At 39.3% G+C, this 19800-nt stretch overlaps 1 protein-coding gene across 3 annotated transcripts; it reads left to right on the top strand.

Annotated features, from left to right (window-relative positions):
- Window positions 1-18649, top strand: ap2a1 (adaptor related protein complex 2 subunit alpha 1). Of its 3 annotated transcripts, XM_052550765.1 has the most exons (22): window positions 1-755; window positions 3653-3864; window positions 5871-6064; window positions 8587-8716; window positions 8820-8921; window positions 9276-9535; window positions 9756-9924; window positions 10043-10180; window positions 10261-10443; window positions 10559-10656; window positions 10821-11052; window positions 11142-11330; window positions 12152-12285; window positions 12665-12727; window positions 13139-13210; window positions 13816-13898; window positions 14521-14611; window positions 14730-14852; window positions 14930-15046; window positions 15142-15211; window positions 16121-16255; window positions 16774-18649. In XM_052550765.1, exons 1-22 carry the CDS (start codon window positions 689-691, stop codon window positions 16849-16851), a joined length of 2940 nt encoding a protein of 979 aa, XP_052406725.1. In that variant the 5' UTR covers window positions 1-688; the 3' UTR covers window positions 16852-18649. The 3 variants fall into 3 exon arrangements, with proteins under 3 accessions (XP_052406725.1, XP_052406726.1, XP_052406727.1); XM_052550766.1 differs by lacking the exon at window positions 12665-12727; XM_052550767.1 differs by lacking the exons at window positions 12665-12727; window positions 13139-13210 and having other exon boundaries at window positions 2-755.
- The last annotated feature ends 1151 nt before the right edge of the window (window positions 18650-19800 follow it).

Below are 19800 nucleotides of genomic sequence, written 5' to 3'. Positions count from 1 at the left end.
GAGAGCTCAGCGCCCGTTCTGTCACGAGCTCCGTCGGGGAACGGCGACAGAGCGAAAAGTCTCGCACATTATTCACGACTAAATACAGCCCAAAGCTACCGTTTCTCCAGACACAGGTCTGTCAGATTAGTTCGTCATCAAGCAGGATTCACCGTTGTCCCATCGCTGTTATTTGGGTGATGTATTCTAACATTTGATAGAGCTAGCCAGCTCGCTAGCTGTTTGGCTAGCTTGCCGTGCGTGATCTAAAGTGAGAGAGGTAACGTTATCCGTTGTTATTTTAACACCGTCCTTCGACATAATCGTAATCGTAAACTAAAAGCAACACGTTGGCTTGTTTTTTAGTTAACGTAGTCGGTGCCGCGACGCAAGCGTACGCCTTGTATCGTTTTCCCATTGACGGGAGTTCACGGGATTGAATGAATTAACGTTAGCAAACGGAAACCACAGTCTCTTTCTCATCCGCTGCATTCACCTCTTTTCTCCATAAACACTCGCTGCTGCTTTATTAGTGTGCTTACGAGCGCTTGCAGTTTAATTCAGGAATAAATCAGAGTCAGTGTGAGTTAACTTAACGTAGCTTGCTCGCTAGCTCTGAGCATCTGAAGCCAAACCGCCGCCTGTTAAACCCGCACCTCTGACCATCTGAAAGACATTTGTTTCGCGTGGAAGAAAAACACGAGCAAACATGCCGGCTGTGTCGAAGGGAGACGGGATGCGAGGATTAGCTGTGTTCATCTCGGACATCAGAAACTGTAAGTGTCCCTGTCACACTCAAACACCATTAACGTTAGTCTGTTTTTTTTTACACGAATAGCTGTGCTGAACCCTTCCTATATACGCCCTAAACTGATTCAAAAGGGCTTCTGCTTTGCTCCGTGATGTTTTTAAGACATAATTAAAGGTTAAATCGTGCTGTTGAGATGAGTGGCTCTTGTCGAGAGAGGTCACGGTAAGTAATCTCGCCGATCACCCCGGCCCCGTTAGCTTTAGCTCCGGTGATGATGGAGTGATGCTTCTTCATTAGGCCGCCGCCGACAGCCGTGTGTTTGACTGCAGATGGTGTATCCAGCATGGCTTGTGTCTGTTGCTCTTGTCACCTTGACTAGCTGGATAGCGGTTGATATCTCTACTCGACCAGAGGACTCAATTCAGATGTGTTTTTCACGATAATCCAGTTATCAAGCTGTCGCCTTGGGCTCAAGAGTTAAAGGAGGGTCATCTGGTGAAGATGTGTCTGTAGTCTTCTGGGTCCGCCTCTTCTGTGCCTATAACTTTACCTCTTGAATCTTAAAAGGCTTTCTTTCTGGTAGGAGTTTGAGTTCCTTGTAATTTTGTGGAGTTTTGAAGGTTGACCGCAAATAAGATTGACTTTCCTATAATCCTGAACTTGTTTCGTCCTCATTTTCTGTTGAAAGCCTTAGCATGTGAAAACATGCATTATTCATGTATTTAAACTGTTGGGGGGAAAGACTTGTACAAAAAATAAAGACATTTCAAAGATAAAGGTTTTTAAAAACTTATCAAATATTCAGTGACTTCTCAATTGCAATTTGACATAACTCTCAAATATTATACAAGTTTTAAAATAGAAATATACATTTGAATGCATTGCCTCAATACGCCATAGCATTAGTAATTTGGTCGTAAGTCCATGTCATTGTTTTATTTCACACCTAGTGCTCAAGTGTTTGAATCCAGCCAGTTTTGTGTCTGTCTGTCCGTCTGCCTCTCATGTTCAGCTCATAAACAAATGAATAAATAGTAAAAATACTTTATTTAATATTTTATAGAGTTTGTGGTGTTGCTTAATTTGCGCTAACTCATGTCATGAATCATTCAACTCAATTCATAATTCATTAATTGGTATTCTCTGTAGTGTACAGATGCTTGTCACTGTCTGCCACTATTTAAATCAGCTCTTTCCAGAAACATTTCAGTGTCATTATGAGCTGGAGAACAGCACAAATTTAAATTTAATAAAAAAAGAAATGTGAATGCAATGTATGTGCTGACATTTGGGCAGATATTTGATTCGGAGTTAATCATAACAGACAAACCGTGAGATTATGCTCATTGATGCCTGAGGTCAGTGCATTTTTAGTAAGGGTTGTGCATCATTTTGCATGTTACCTGGAAAACTTTTGTGGGTGTGTTTAGTACTACACAGTCTGAAACACCTTTATGATGCTTTTACCATGCCAGTGATCTTTTCTTTATCATTTATAGGCAGAAAGGATTGTCGCTGTGTTTATTGTGGTGCTTTGTCTGAGAGTTAGCGATGACTGGTGGCGTAACCCACAGCTGAAATCAGATTGCATGTTACTGCAAGCTTTCACACAGAAAAGCCAAGCCAGCCGTTAGACAGCTTGAACCTTAATTGTAGGGATGATGTTGACCCATTCTGTTTGCAGATATGTTAGGTTACTTTGGTGGAATGAGAGTATATTCTGTTAAAAAAAGCTAATTCATTGCTGCCCTAATTGCAATATTTGTCAGAACCTATATAACAGCTGGTCACTTAAATTAGTTTAACTTAAACATAGTTGAAGTCATTTGTGTCCTACTGCAGTCATTAAAACTGCAACACCAATAAAATATCTTGTGTGTATGGTCAAAGTTAGTTTGACTTGTGAATAGGAAATAGATTTTTGTACGAATCCGGGTATTAACTTTTTTTCTACTACATTTTAGCAAAGGATTTATTTTGCTTCTAGCATTATCTCATGTGTCAGCAGTCACTAGAATGTCATCAGATCCTTTCTTGAAAAGTGCATATACAAAGCAGAGTGAAAATTCATCCATTGTGCATGAGTAACATTGAAGCAAATAAGAAATCTGATGGTTTACCCAAGTGTGATTGATGGAGCGAGCACAATAAATGGTTGAACCTGTTATGTTCGTGCTGTAGTGGAAGTGGATGAGAGTAAACGTTGAATAAATCATGAGCTGTACAAAATTTTGGTCGATTTTGGATGCATAGTTGCAAGAACATGAATTTTATCATACATGGGTGCAAGGTAGCGAGGTGTAATATTTATATTGTGTGGTTTGCTTTGTTAGACCTTTTGTGAAAACTTTTTTTTAAACACATTGGCACCTAATCTTCATCCTGTTCATCCCATACCCCTGAAAAGATTGTTGTTATTTCCTGTTGTCTTTCCTGGTTTCCTGTCCTCTTCATTTATCACTATCTGCTACTTTGGCCCTCCTTTTATTTATTTGATCAATGCACCAACCTTTCATAATAGTGACAATCAAACAGCATAACATGATGTGTAAATTTGAAAATTGCTAATACGTTTTTTTGTTTTTAAGATTCCTGATTGGGATGATATTATGAAAATCCTTGAAACTCATTTATAGATTAAGATGCGTTAGGAATTTTGATATGTAACTTTTTAAATATAGTTTTATACAAGAGTAAGTGAATGTGAAAATAAAGGCAGGGAAATGTGCATATTTTTTCATATCTAAAGAGCTCACAGTCTGTGGTAAATGCAAATCGTTATCTCCATTCAAGGCAGGATATCATCAGCAGCCGGGCATTTTGTCAGCTTGTGTTGTCTCCTGATGTGTTCAGATCACCCAGTGATAACCAATTGCTCTGCAGTGTCAGTTGAAATCCTGTCTTTTTTATTTCTCTCCTCAGGTAAGAGTAAGGAGGCAGAGATCAAGCGCATAAATAAAGAGTTGGCTAACATCCGGTCAAAATTTAAAGGAGACAAGGCATTGGATGGATACAGCAAGAAGAAGTATGTGTGCAAGCTGCTCTTCATCTTCCTTTTGGGCCACGACATTGACTTCGGCCACATGGAGGCTGTCAACCTGCTCAGCTCCAACAAGTACACTGAGAAACAAATTGTGAGTGGAACCGTCTCAAAATATCCTGCCGTGTCTTTTTTTAAATTTGTATTTATTTTGAACACTGTTGACTTTTCTGTTAACTTTGTGTGAGTATGTATTTGTGTGGAAAGTTATTACACACTTTACTGCTGCCAGATTAATTACAGTTTTGGTCAGTGAAGTGGCCAAACGTGTAAGGAAATGATGCAAAACATAGGAAATCGTAGCATTTTGGGATTGTAAGATACACAAAGTGCAGTAGTGTCCGAATTCATCCATTAATCCTGGTATTCATATGGCATTCACAATGCATTGACTGGTTAATAAGCCAACATATGGAGAATAAAGAGACTTCTTTCTAAAACATTTTTTAAAATCTTATTGTGACGGTGACCCCAATCTTTTTAACATTACTGTTGCAAAAGTATCTGAAGTTTATTACTCTGCAGTTTTATCTTTGTGAAAGTAGCCTTTTCTAGATGAGTGTGGCCCTAGCGAGTGAGTGTCAGCAACAGATGTGTTTTTAGCTTGTCAAAGAGCCTCAGTGGCACTCCGTGCCATGTAGACCTACCATGAGGTCTAATCATCTCCTGCTGATCAAACACTCAGTCTAGCAGCCACGCTGCTCTCCACAGGGTAACACTGACTGAAGCCGGGCAGAATCTGGGCAATTTGAGCATGTTCCAGTACAAAAAGGACAACAAACTGAAGGCCATTTAGAGTCCCATTCCATTTAGAGGGGAAAAGTATCAAAATAACATTTACAATGCCAACTAGACACTAAACTCCACATGGCCTTAACATTTGCTCTTGGATAATGCTGTACAATGAAGGAGATTTACATAGCACTGATGAATTGTGGAATGTGGAGCACACCAGATCTTTTGCTTCCTGTTGCAATTTTATACACTGCCACAAACTAGAAATAAGCTGAGGTCATGCATCTTATAAGCCTTTTGTTAAAGTCCTTTTCACTGCAAGACGTTGTAGTATAATGCTGAAGAATGCGGTGATGTCACCACATTTTGACCTACTCCTCCCATACAGGTCGAATACATTCAACACAATATTCAGTTTCCTGTGAGCCCAGCCCAGACATTCAGCAAAGGTCCTTAACTCAAATAAACATTTCTTTATATAGAACTCTTAAAGGTTTCACTACAACGTCTTGCAGTTTTCTGTGATTCTTTAAATACAACTTATATCCACATTAAAATGGATTCCAAACCCGATGTAGGTCACCGCGTGGCCTGTTGTGTGTTAAGATGTGGTCTCTCAAACTAAACAATGAGTCACAGCCTACAGCGAACTGTTTCAAACACGTCCATTAGCCGGAAAATTCCACTGCTCTTCTGATATGCCATGTCTTGGATGCTGTATTTTGCTGCAGAAGGTTTTTTTTCTGTTATTTAATTTTTTTAATATAACAAACATACAGGAATACCAACAAACAACAGACTAAAAAGCAAAAGGCGCTATAATTTAGAATACAGGTATGTACTGATACGTGACGGAGAAAGAAAAATTTGAATAAAAATCTAAAGTCATCCGGAATCTGACAAAGGTTTTTAAGGCTTCAAAATCTAAGCAAAGGCTTCCAGAGTGAAGTTTGTATTCTGGATAAATTCAGTAAACCGTAATGGAGTTGTTCTGCATTTGAATGGAGCACATTATTGAATTTTGTTAGCTGATTATAGTAAAATTTGGATGATTCTGATCATCTTGCAAGACACATTCCTCCGAACCTCCAGACTTTAAAAGCACGTACACTATCACAGTGATGCAGTGAGCGTGGAAAAGAAGCAATCCTTGCAGCAGTGAGGGAGACACATTAGCTCAGCGAGGGGGAAAATCTCTCTCTCGTGGTTTAGTGCTTATCCACAGAGCTTGCAGGGCTGTTTGAAGATGACAGTTCTTCATTTCAGCTTTACCAAACACTCATTTGGCCTAAGTAAGTGTGTGCGCAAAACAGAGATCATAACCATCAGCTCTCTTTCCTTCCTTCCTCTTTTTCTGTGCTCCAGGGATATCTGTTCATCTCCGTGCTGGTGAACAGTAACAGTGAACTGATCAGGCTGATCAACAACGCCATCAAGAATGACCTGTCCAGCCGAAACCCCACCTTCATGTGTCTCGCTCTTCACTGCATCGCCAACGTGGGCAGCCGAGAGATGGCCGAGGCCTTCGCCGGAGAGATTCCTCGCATCCTTGTGGCTGGGTGAGCAACTTTGGGCTGGAAGGATTGAGTGAGAGAGCAAAAGTTATGGATTCAGGTTCAGGGATTTAGATGGAAGGACCTTGCATGAGGAGAAAAAAAGAGAATTAATAAAAAAGGAAGTGTTTTTTTGTGGTGTGTGACATGTAAAAAAAGGGAAATTATGCTTTCTTGTGTTCACAGGGTTTCCGCCTTTCTTAAAGTCTTACGTTTAGGATCGAATTTAAAGCCTTAAAAAGTCTTAAATTGGACAGGAAAGTCTTAATGATGATTTCAGGAGGTCTTAAATTTGGGGGTTGAAATAGCAGAATTGCGATATGGCTGAATGTGACGATTACACTTCAGAAGGCTAAAGTTATGATTTGATTGAATAAACATGAGCGCTGCACGTTTTGAAGTGCAGTGCTGTGCTGCTGTGTGTTCTGCTGTTACTGCTGGCAGAATGAATGAGCATCTTCAAGACAACTGTTGTTTTGTTCATAGTTCAGAACAATGCGAAAATCGACCAGCTTGAAAACTAGTTGGAAATGATTAACTTCTATTATTGATATGAACATATCATACAGAAGATGAAGAATATAAAAAGTAAAAAGATATCTAGGGCCCTATGATTTCCGCGATGCAGAAAACGCGGACTGAATTGCGGAGCCCAGTCATAAAAATGGAATTTACAGTTTAACAGTTTGGAATGTCACGGAATTTGTCAAATTTTGAATTAATTAATCAAAAGTAGGTCATTGCACTTACATCAAATCAAGATATGGACTAATATCCGTAAATATTAAGCCGAAAATGTCTATTTAAATATGAATCCTGCATGTCTGTGTTAATGAATGGAGCAGAAGCGCGGCTTCGTTTATCACACACACTGAAGCATGCGTGATGCTCGCAGTGATTTCAGCTTCTGTCGTCTCACTAAATGAGGACGTAAACACATCAGCAACATCTCTAGAGCTGCACTGAGAGTCACTTCATGAGCATTTGACCGTTTGAATTCAGTAAAACTAGTGTAAAATATCACATACACAGAACTGTAAAGTATTCACGGTAACCTGTCAAAATAAAAGTCCTGTTTAATTTGAAGACAAGTATTTGCCAGAAATGTCCAGCAGAATGCACATAGCTAGCCTACTACTACTAAAATGAAACAAACATAAATTTTTTAAAGAAATAATTACACAATTTCTTCCATGTTTTCATTCTTATAGTAAATATCCGTTGTTTGCCAAGTTTGTTTAATTTTTAGTAATTAAAAGATTAATTAAATGAATGTTTTATGCCTTCATTTGATAACCAGAAAAATGTAAATACACAACAGAATATCCGAGGTGAAATAAACATTTCTTAATGCTACTGTAAGGGAAAAAAAGAATAAATTAAGGCGTTTTTATCCATTTAAATAAGACATGCTAAAACACAGAATAAGAACAATAAAATATATGGTGAATAAAACATTTACCTAAACATGTTGTAACTTTTAATAAATCAATGTGAAAATCTATTACATTTTATGATTTTAATTAATTAGACATGCTTTTTGATTAATACAATTTAATTTAATTATTAAAAGGAGTTGAGAATGGAGTCCACAAAAATTAAAACAGGAATATGGCAATGGAAACTGGGGGAAAAAAAACAGATTTCATAGGGCCCTAGATATCATTTTTTGTTGATATCGCATACCCCTAATTTATATTATTTAATTTGTATAAAATTTTATTGATAATAATTGTCAAAATAAATATAGTAATTAATACTTTTGACTCATCCATTTTCCTAAGAATTGGTTTAAAGGCTGAAAAGTTTAACATTTTATAAAACGTTTCTTTTTTGTTAAAACTTGTATCTGAACTGTTAATTATGCTTTTACAGTAATGGTACTATAGACATTGCCCAAACCAGCTCATATGGTATTAATTTTATTTGTGCAGGTCTTCAAAAGGTCATAAAAGTTCTTAGATTTGAGCTTAAAAATCTTGCAGAAACCCTGGTTCAGTATTTGAGATTATGATTTTTGTTTTTATTGCCAGTTATAGCCTATACTATATATAAACTTGCTATACCCTAGCAGGTCAGTATAGGTGATACCCCTTGGGTTTTTTTTTAAGCACTAGTCAATTTTAAGAATTTGTGCTATTTTGCTTCCATTTATTTTTTTATTTTTTTTAACTACTGCAATTGAAACATCCAAATTACACATTTAATTTACTTCATACACACACATACATTATATTCCTAAAACTGTGGTGCATATATGTTTTTGTCTGGCTGTTGTCAGTATTTTCTCATTCATGGAGTGGTAAAGCTATCTAAAATCCCCTCTGTAAAAGCTCTTATGTCAGCGAAATCAAAAGTTTGAACCTGGCTTTATCCATTCTTTACTGTTAACTGTAATTAATAAACTGACCAAAGTATGATGATATCTGTTGGTTAACATTTTTACCTTACACCCATTTCTTGCCTTAATAGTTTGAGCAGAAGCATGTTGCTGTAGATGGCTGATGTGGTTCCTATTGTAATGACAGGGACACGATGGACAGTGTAAAGCAGTCAGCTGCTCTCTGTCTTCTCCGTCTGTATAAGACCTCCCCAGACTTGGTGCTCATGGGAGAATGGACCTCTAGAGTGGTGCACCTGCTCAATGACCAGCACATGGTGAGTCTGGCACATTGAAGCCACGTCCTCATGATGTTCATACACGTATCTGGTGTAATTTGACTAGGGTTCTTACTGATTTCTGAATCTGTTCTTTTCTCAGGGTGTGGTGACTGCTGCGATCTCCCTGATCACCTGTCTCAGCCAGAAGAACCCTGATGAGTTCAAGACCTGTGTGTCGCTTGCTGTGTCACGACTCAGCAGGGTGAGTGTGTGTGTTCATATCACATCGGAGATTCCTGAATGGGTTGCAGTCTTTGGGGCTTTGTGAAGTTGGTGGGAATACAATTTTATTCAGAAAGGGCATAATAAATAGGTTAAATAAATTTAGGGAAAAAATGCTGTTCTTTTAAACTTTGTTCATTATAGAATCCTGAAGAAAAATGTGTGTGTGTCAATATATAAACACACATATGTATATAACGTATTTTCCGGACTATAAGTCGCACTTTTTTTCATAGTTTGGCTGGTCCTGCGACTTATAGTCAGGTGCGACTTATTTATCAAAATTAATGATTCATTAACTGAATTATGTGTTCTTGTCTTTTTCCATTCTCAGATTGTGTCTTCAGCCTCCACTGACCTGCAGGACTACACCTACTACTTTGTTCCTGCTCCATGGTTGTCCTGCAAGCTGCTGCGTCTTCTGCAGTGCTACCCCCCGCCTGAGGACGGTGCCGTGAAGGGACGGCTGGTGGAGTGTCTGGAAACTATCCTCAACAAAGCCCAAGAGCCACCCAAATCCAAGAAGGTTCAGCACTCCAATGCCAAGAATGCCATCCTATTTGAAGCCATTTCTCTCATCATCCACTATGACAGGTGCAAGTAGCCTCCAGTTCTCTCCCAAACCTTAGAAACTTCACAAATAACTAAAAACGCACAGATCATTTTAGGAACAATTTTCGTACATTTGGATTCATATAAGTTCATATATTTATGTAAAAAATGTGTTCTTTTTGTGAATTTCTTAAATGATTGATTTGTTTAAAATGATCTGATGATTTTATCTGTTGTGTTCAAACTCTCTGTTTCACAACAGCGAGCCGAATCTTCTTGTGCGGGCATGTAACCAGCTGGGGCAGTTCTTACAGCACAGAGAGACCAACCTGCGCTACCTGGCCCTGGAAAGCATGTGCACCCTTGCCAGCTCTGAGTTTTCCCATGAGGCGGTTAAAACGCACATAGAGACAGTCATCAATGCCCTGAAGGTAAGTGGATAGATTCTGCATTCTTACAAAATAAGATCTCTCTTTAATGGCCGATTCATCCTTTTATTATTCATGGACACTGTTTCTAATTGTTTAATTTTATTTCTTCTGCTGGCAGACTGAGAGGGATGTTAGCGTGCGTCAGAGAGCTGCTGACCTCCTCTACGCCATGTGTGACCGCAGCAATGCCAAGCAGATTGTCGCCGAGATGCTGAGTTACCTGGAGACAGCCGACTACTCCATCAGAGAGGAAATGGTGCGTGTCTCTTCCTCTCCTCCATGGCTCTTCAGTCCCAGGTCGCTGCTCTGATGTCGTTTTAACTGCCGTGTCTGTAGGTACTGAAGGTGGCCATCCTGGCGGAGAAATATGCAGTCGACTACTCCTGGTATGTGGATACCATTCTGAACCTGATCCGCATTGCTGGGGATTACGTCAGTGAGGAAGTGTGGTACCGCGTCATCCAGATCGTCATCAACCGTGACGATGTGCAGGGATATGCAGCCAAGACAGTCTTTGAGGTAAATGACACCAGATGCTCAAATTGTCACTTCCTAGACACATTCAGAAACTTGATTTCCACCATCATTCCCATACCTCATGCAGCTCTCTTGGTTGGTTTTTTAACTTCCACAGGCTTTGCAGGCTCCGGCGTGTCATGAGAACATGGTTAAGGTTGGAGGCTACATCCTGGGAGAGTTTGGGAACCTTATTGCTGGTGATCCTCGTTCCAGGTGAGTTCTTGTATCACTGTTTCTGACCTCACACTTTGGATGTTTTTAATCTTATTGCTGTACTAATGCTGTTCTCTCTCTCTCTTTCTTTCATCTTTCCTGTAATCGGAAACTCTTCAAATTGTTCGCACTCATCCCACGGCTGTTCTTCTGTCTCACTCTAGTCCTTTGGTTCAGTTTAACCTGCTCCACTCTAAGTTTCACCTGTGTTCAGTCCCCACACGTGCCCTGCTGCTTTCTGCCTATATTAAGTTCATTAATCTGTTCCCGGAGACGAAGAGCACCATTCAGGAAGTGCTGCGCTCCGACAGCCAGATCAGGAACAGTGATGTCGAGCTTCAGCAGAGAGCTGTGGAGTATCTCAAGCTGTCCTCCATCGCCAGCACCGATGTCCTGGTGAGATCGCGCTCTTCTGCATGCTCTTTGTTGATTTGTGTCTCACTATTTATTTGCATAATCATCTGTGTCACTGTGTGTAACTGTAGGCCACAGTGCTCGAGGAGATGCCTCCATTCCCAGAGAGAGAGTCGTCCATCCTGGCCAAGCTGAAAAAGAAGAAGGGACCAGGAGCCGTGTCTGTGAACGAGCTAGAGGAGGGAAAGAGAGAGGGAGGAGAACTCAATGGAGGAGGAGAGAGAGGAGGGGACAACTCTGCCATTGCCACATCTAACGCTGTGAGAAAGTTTTACAGAGGCACTGTTGTCAAAAAGATTTTTTCAGCAAGGATTTATTAAACTGATCAGAATTGACAATGTATAGTTTTACAAAAGATTTATAGTTCAGATAAATGCTGTTCATGTTTACTTTCTATTTACCGAAGTATTCTTAAAAAATAAATTATTCAGCATATTAGCAAAAAATGATGACAACATTTTGACAATTTTGGGTGAACTATGCGATTAATCACATTTAGTTTTGGTTTTCCGTGCTTTTTAGGATCAAGTTGATCTGCGATAGCCGATAGCACAATAAAATACTGGCATGATCAAAATTGCTGCCCAACTCAACAAAACAAATAGACATTGTTAAAAAAAAAAACACAAAACAACATCTCATTCTATTTGTGAATGCCATGCTACCCAGATTTTTAAAACAGAGGATTTTTCCACTGAAATGGCAAACATTGCCAAAAAAAAATTCCCCAGAAGTACTCATTTTATCAACCCCCAGTACCTTGTAGATATGACTATTTCCTGTCAAACTGGCTCATCAGATTGGAGAACAGACAGCTTTGATCATCTTTGTGGGCGATATGCATCAGATGGTCAGTGCATGTCCTGTGGGCCGAGACTGAGACTAGTATGTGGCAGGCTTCAGCCGTTGGGGCCATGCACACGTTTGCATTATACAGGGAAGTGAGTCAGCAAATACAGAACAATCCCCAAGAAAACACTGAACACATCCTGATTCCAGTGCTTTCTGATTAGACATTCAGCTCTTTAACATGTCTTTATTACACCGAAATCCAATGTAATGAACGCTCTCTTTCTGTCAGTCCACTCCGTCCCCGTCTGCCGATCTGCTGGGGCTCCGCGCGGGTCCCCCTGTCACCACCGCCGCTCCCAGCGCAGGCAGCTTATTGGTTGATGTTTTCTCAGAGGCTGGCGTCAATGATGATGGCTTCCTGAGGTAAATAAGGATGCGGTTCATTAGCATCCTATTTTCAGTCCGTTATACATTTATTGCTTTAATTAACTGAAAGGCACTAATATTTTAACACTTTCAGAGCTTGTTTATACGTCCGTCAGGCTTTCTGCTCTTCTGTCGTTTGACTTTCTAGCATTCGCTCTTCTTGTCTTCCTTTTTGTGTGTTGTGTAATCTTGTGTCCTTTATCTTGCTGCGTTTATCTTATGTGACTGTCTTTCTCTTTTCTTGCTTCTCTTTTTTTATTTTTTTCTCTTTCCCTCTCTTTTCCACCTCCCTCATTTTGGTGTGTGCGCGCGCGTTTGTGTGTATGCGTGAACGTATGTGCTTCTCATGTCCTTGCTTTTCATTGGACGATGGCAGAGATCTGGAACCGCCCACTGAAAGCTCTGACTCCCTATTGGCTGAGGGTCCTGGTGACTCTGAGTAAGGGGCCAGTGGTAGACTACAGTGTCAATATGTTACAGCAAAACTTATCGACGTTCAATAGTCATATATAAATGCTTAGCTCTTTAGTTATTTATAGATGTTGTTGTTGTGTTATTGTGTTCTTTTCTGTTTGTGTTTGTGGAGTGTTTTCTATTTGTTTGCTGTGTGGTGGTATTGTTAATTGCTAACATTTTATTGGCCGCAGATGTAATGCCGGTACTAACCTCTGCCTTTGTCTCTTTCTCTCCTTTCTCGCTTTTTGGCTTTCTTTTTACTGACTCACCACTTTCTAATATCTTTAATTTGTTTTAACCATCTGTGCCGTTTCACACTTAACACTTCTCACCCCTCTCTTCATCTCCTGGGGTTTCTCTCCTCTCTCTGCATCCTTCACTTTCGGTCTCTCAGCTCCGCTCCCCCCTCTGTGGTCTCTGAAGATCCTGCTCCTCCTCTGCCCGAGTCAAACGAACTGCTCAACAAGTAAGAGCTCACTCGCCCACCTCACTCCCTTCATTCAGTCAAACAACCATCACCCACAGCCTTTCTCCTGTTTTCTTTTTGCCCTACTACTGTTAGATGTCCCGCATAAGCCTCATGGCAATATTTGCGCTAAACACTAGTTCACAGCTCCAATAATTATTTTAAATATTTTATGAGATGAGACCATTGCACTACATTGTAGACAGCGGTCGGGAGCATTGAGGTGTTTTTTTGCTTAAGCTTCAGGTTACAGTCTCTTGTCTGTGTTGTCACCCTCCTCTCAGTGTCTTATGCTGCATTAACTGCCTGTTAGAGTGAATATTGCTAAATTTTTAACTTGACCGAGTCCCTTAGCATGGACAGAAACTAATTGTATCCTGTACTAACACTGCTGGTAATTACCAGTTTTACTAATGGTCACAAACTCCCATTATAAATAAAAAAACAAATTGGAAGTGAGTTTTCTAGGTGAATTTGCCCAGTCGGTGGCAAAACACACGAGCGCACCATTACAAAGCCAGTACCATTTCTGGCTGATCCTGCATGTTTGTCTGCCTCACACACACACACACACACACACACACACTCTTATCTCTCGCCCTCAGGTTTGTTTGCAAGAACAATGGAGTTCTGTTTGAGAATCAGCTGCTACAGATCGGCATCAAATCTGAATATCGCCAGAACCTGGGTGAGTCACAATCTGCAAAATTGTAATTGCATCGTCTAGAGGTCCATGTCAGCAGACTTCTGGACTATATCTTTGTTCATTGTATTTTAACCTGAGTTCACGAGAGACTGTCAGCGTATGCATTTTAGCATTTCTTGCTCATTTTTGTCCTGTTTAGGACATTATAAATTATAAAAACATTATAAAGCATTATAAAAACCTGAAAGGGATATTATAGTGTTAAGATTTGACTGGATACTCAAAATGCGAGATGTCTTATTTTAGTGCCTACGTAAAATGTAATTTACAAAAGTTACTTCATATAAACAGATAACTCATTAAATGCAGAAAAGTGTCTCCTTTAATGTTTGAAATACAAACTTTTGTGGAATTAAAATGGCAAAATTATTTAATGTCATCTAATAATTTATGCCTGACAAGATTTTATTTGGTGTATGAGTTATTGTTATGATGAATGACTTTTTAGTTAGTGTCTTCTGTTAATCATGGTAAAAATTTAGGAAAGTCATTCATTTTTTAATGCCCAGAAAAAGACAAGACAGATTCTAATGTACAGATTAAAGCTGTATTGAACTTCAGCATCTTTTCATCTTTGGTTTGTGTCTGTGGTTTCTCCTCACAGGGCGGATGTATCTGTTCTATGGCAATAAGACGTCAGTGCAGTTTGTAACTTTCTCAACCACAGTCACCTGCCCAGGAGAGCTACAGTCTCATATCCTTCACATCCACACATGAAACTCATGTTCATTCTTGCTTACACACGTTGTGATTTTGTCCTGTACATTATCAGAGTATGCTGTTTTGTTGTGTGACTCCTTAACTGATCCCACAGCTCAATGTTCAGTCTAAACCGGTGGAGCCTCTCATAGAAGGAGGTGCTCAGGTGCAGCAGGTCATCAACATTGAGTGTCTGACTGACTTCAGTGATGCACCACTCCTCAACATCAAGTTCAGGTAACAGATGCATGCATTTAAACGCTTTATGAGTCAGCATGCACTCTGACATTTACTGAACTATTGTGTTGTTTCAGGTATGGCGGAGCTCTCCAGAATCTCACCCTCAAGCTGCCTGTTACCATAAACAAGTTCTTCCAGCCCACAGAGATGGCATCACACGACTTCTTTCAGCGCTGGAAACAGCTCAGCCTGTGAGTGTTTGTGTGTACACAGAAGACAGATTACTGTATACATGCAATACAAACTGTTCTCTGAATGAGGAACATGCTAAATACCCTTCTCACAGGCCTCAGCAAGAAGCACAGAAGATCTTCAAGGCCAACCATGCCATGGACACTGAAGTGCTCAAAGCAAAGGTGGGTTTACACAACCTCATACCAACTTTGTAATGACATACTAGCCTGCTGTGTACTGTACTCTATCGATATACTGTATGCTGGCTTCTGTTTATTTAATAGCAGGTAAAACGGGAAGCATTTTCGAACAGTAGTACGTAAAATTGTCAAGACATGATCACATTTATTGTTTAATTCAGTGTCCAGTTAAATAAAACATTTAGCAATTTTAAATCTACGTTTGTATGACAATGTCTTAACTTAACTTAAGATCAATAGAATGGTGAGTCAAGAATAGATAATAGCTATATTAATTTAGGTTCGTTATTCACAGGAAAATAGACGATCAAGTCGAGTGCATTGCACTGTGGGATACACTTCCCTGTATATTTTGCACTATATGCTACACATTTTTAAATATGTTGTAGATTATCTGGTTATTTGGTGATATTTTTTTTAATCTTTTTGGCCATTGGGGGATGCAAATGATGAAATAAATTAACTTTAACTGGACAAATCCTATACTATAACAGATCCTTACTAAAAGAACTCTTCCTGCAGACTGCCATGTCCAATTTTACAGAAGCCAAAAAACTCCTACACTGGCGAACAAATGGATATGAGTAAATTGTCTCTCATTTTGCTGTCATCTCGGTTTTACAATTGGTGGCAGCCAGTTTTAAGGTGCAATATTAACATGATATTTCTTTATTTAAACATACTGGTAATCACTGATGCCTGTATATTGCAACAGCTCTATATTGGAGTAGTAGGGTTAGGATGGCAGAACGTTTTAATTGGAAGAAGAGCTTTAATTATAGCCATTCAGTTAAGGGGGGGGGGGGGGGTACTGTTTATGTACAGATGAGCACACGTAATTTGATTCTCATCAATCTCGTCTATCTTTTTCATTCACGCACTGGCTCATAGTTACTGGGATTGGGCATGGCTCTCTTGGAGAATGTGGATCCGAACCCAGAGAACTTTGTGTGTGCTGGAGTCATCCAAACCAAGGCCCAGCAAGTGGGTTCTCTGCTGAGACTCGAGCCCAACGCGCAAGCTCAGGTATGAACAGACATATTTGTTTTAAGCAAACGTATATCCATATACACAATCAAAAGCAAAGGAAAACAACACAGAAATGCCACAAGCATCAAAAGTCCCTCTCTGCTGCTATGGAGCACAGGTTTCTCACCAAGTCAGTTTGATTGCATCTTACTGTTGTCTGTGTCTCTGTGCCTGCTGATGCAACTCAAGTCTGGGGAGCAGGTAACACATTCATCCTGCTACCCCTTTCAACTCAAACCTCCTCCCATCCTCCCTTCCTCCTGCTCTTGTGATTCACTCCATGTCTGGTAGTAAAACCCAGTTGATTTGGTGTGACAGCAGCGTCCTTCTCTTTGTATCCGTGGAGTTTCCTATGTCCATTGTGCAAGTTTACATTTAGTCTCTCTGTATTGGCAGTAAAGAATCAGAAATGCATTCAGACAGTAGAATGAACGTCTGTCTGCTTCTCAGTTGTTTTTTGTTTCCCTGTACACTGTGTAACGCTCTTTATTCTTTATTCTCTATCTGTCTCTCAGATGTACCGATTAACCGTGCGCAGCAGTAAGGACACTGTCTCCAAGCGTCTTTGTGAGCTGCTGGCAGAACAGTTCTAGAAAATGAGCCGTGACTAGCACCATCTAGAACCGACACCCAGACCAGACCAGCGTTCCACCTGAGAGACCCCAGAATTAAGAATCTACAAAACACATTCATGCATAAGGGAAAAAGTAGCTGTCAGCCTCTGGCAGCCAACATTACTGTCCTTCTGATAATGATTATTATTATTACTGTTGTTATCATCAGCGCTGCCCTTTCTTGTTTTTATCTGTTTACCTGTGTGTGAGCAATGGAGCGAAAGGAAGCGTGCATGTGGGTTTTTTTTCGTACATGTGTGAAAGAGTCATGGTGATAGTTCTGTTCTCCGTCCTCCTGCCTGTTCAACGATCAACTCTTGTGCTTGTGTTGACAGCTTGTGTGAGTGTGTGAGTGTGTTGTGGGCTGAGAGGGGAGGGTCCGCAAAGTTTCAACCGCAAAAACTGCACATTAGCTGTTTCTTTGGAACATTCCCTATAAGATTATTTAGCAAGACAAGAAAACACAATCTTATTACACTAACGCAACGGCACTTCCCTAAAAGAGGCCAGAATCACTAACCCCCATTGCTTTCTCTCTCGTTTTCTTCCTCAACTGAATTTGGTCACATCCAGAGCCATTGGTGCACATAGAAAATGTAAAAAAAGGAGAGATTCCACGTGCATTTCCAGTTTATCGCACCGTACATTCGTTCCTTCCCATGTAGAAACGGCCAGTGCACTTTAAGAGGCTTTGAGAGGAAAGGCTTTTTTTATAGTCCCACCACCTTTTTTCCTGTTCCTGACCCCCACATCTGACAATGTTTATTGAAAAAAAAAATCTATATATAAATCTATATATAAACCATGTAAATGATTACCCTTCATGGATGCATTTGTATGTCTCTTTCTTGTTTTTGATTGTGGTATAATGTTTGTGTGTTTGTATGCTTTCTTAAATGGTCTAATGTTTTTGCTCTTGTTTTGGACATTCCATTCTTTACTATGAGTGAATGGGCATAACGTTTCAGGTTAGTCATGCAGTGTTAAAAGAACTGGGGAGGAAGGAACTAGAATAAGAAAAAGGAAATGAAGCAGAGAGAGGGTCAGGTCCGCCAGTGTGTGATTTTCTGCACATGAAGAGTGCAACTGTTGTGGACCTTCATGTAAATGTTTTTTTTTTTTTTTTTTTTTTGCAATATTGTTTAAAAAAAAAATCATCTGAGGACAAGATCTTTCAGCACAGTTATTGACTGAAATAAATAGTAGATAGTGGATACCTCATTACTACTAAATGGTTACACAACAAACACACACACACACACACACTTTTAACTTGAGTGGTGAGTGACCAGAGCTGGAGATCCATATTTTATTTTGCAGCGATAAAACCTGGGAAAGCACTTAGTTTATGAAAAGTCATCTCAGGCACGCAGTTGAACACACATTCTTAGGCTTCGAGGACAAGGCCTTAAGAGCGAGCACTGGACCAAAGCAGCACATACAGGGATAATAACGATTTTGGTCAGCATTGTTTGGTGAGCGAGTGTGTGGTGTTATTCTGTGTGGTCCTTGTGAAAAATATAATGGAATTTATAAGTACAGCTGGGGGTCACACTTTTCTCGATGCAGTGAAGCAGTACTGGGGACATCATTGTAGTTGATCAGAGTCACAGTCATGGTGTGTGTGTGTGTGTGTTTCTGTGTTTGCGTGTCTATGCAGTATCCTCTAGCTAATGCAGCCCCGGTGTATCGCTGTTCATCCTGTCAGATACCTGTGTTAGATTAAATTTACTCTGTACTGAATAATGTGAAAGTAAAATTATGCCATATACTCGAAGCAGGTGTTTTCTTTTTGTGTGTGTGTGGTAGGGATGGGCACAGAGATCAGGTGAATCTCACACATGCACCAAGCACAAAATAGATCATTGTCTCTTAGCACAACAAGGTATAGGCCTAACTCCATTTCTAAGATGTAAAGTGGGCCATGACATGGGTTTAAAAATGTAACGACAGTAATACAAAAGTTTTTTTTTTTTAGGATTTATTCAGCTAACTACTGTATTGGTGGGTTGAAAAAAAATGCAGTTTCAGTTTTAATAGAAAATAAATATACATGTTCTACGTCTGTTTTTTTGTTGTTGTTGTTGTTTCACAGCATAACTCATATTTCTGGACACATTAAATATTATTTATGCTGTGAAATTCAGATTAATATCAAGTTCATGATTAGGTGGGCCTAAATTATCCAGGAATCCAGTATGTCCCTAGACCCCAAAACCAGTCATAAGGGTCAATTTATTTAGCAAATTTGGAAGCTTAATAAATAATATTTTCATTGATGTATGGTTTGTTAGAATAGGACAGTATTTGGTCGAGATACAACTATATGAAAATCTGGTGCAAACTAAATCAAAATATTGAGAAAATCACCTTTAAAATTGTCAAAATTAAGTCTCAGTGCATATTATTTGATATATTTACGGTAGGAAATGTACTAAATATTTTCAAGGAACATGATCTTTAGTTAAAATCCTAATGATTAAAAAAAAATAATAATATAATAATTTTGAACTTTGCAATGTATTGTTGGCTATTGCTACAAATAAACCTGTGCTACTCATGACTGATTTCGTGCTCCAGGGTTACATATGCAGGATTTTCAAGATAATATATATTTCTCAATTTATTTCCATCAGAGTACGTGGCAGTTTTATTCCTTCAAGTTGTTAAATAGAAAATGCAAAACACCATTTTGTAACCCAGGGTGATATTGCAATAATACATCTTAAATTAACATAAATCAGATTTTAAGTATAATGCAATTTAGTGTTTTGCAGCCTTTGAAGCGAGATATTAAATTATATATATATATATATATATATATATATATATATATATATATATATATATATAGTCGGATAAAAAATAAAAACACATGACATCATTGAAACCGAAATATAGTGTGACGTACAGTTATTTAATATAGTA

This window comes from Carassius gibelio, chromosome B3, assembly GCF_023724105.1.
Source record: "Carassius gibelio isolate Cgi1373 ecotype wild population from Czech Republic chromosome B3, carGib1.2-hapl.c, whole genome shotgun sequence".
Lineage (NCBI taxonomy): Eukaryota > Metazoa > Chordata > Actinopteri > Cypriniformes > Cyprinidae > Carassius > Carassius gibelio.
This window is presented reverse-complemented; position numbering and strand designations above follow the sequence as displayed.

What these genes read in the sequence shown, in the direction of transcription:
- ap2a1 (XM_052550765.1), top strand. Translation starts at nt 689, where the DNA reads ATGCCGGCTGTGTCGAAGGGAGACGGGATGCGAGGATTAGCTGTGTTC. An exon ending in TGCTCAATGACCAGCACATG is followed by an intron (nt 8,717 to 8,819) that starts GTGAGTCTGGCA and finishes TTCTTTTCTCAG; the next exon opens with GGTGTGGTGACTGCTGCGAT. An exon ending in CTGAAGTGCTCAAAGCAAAG is followed by an intron (nt 15,212 to 16,120) that starts GTGGGTTTACAC and finishes ACTGGCTCATAG; the next exon opens with TTACTGGGATTGGGCATGGC.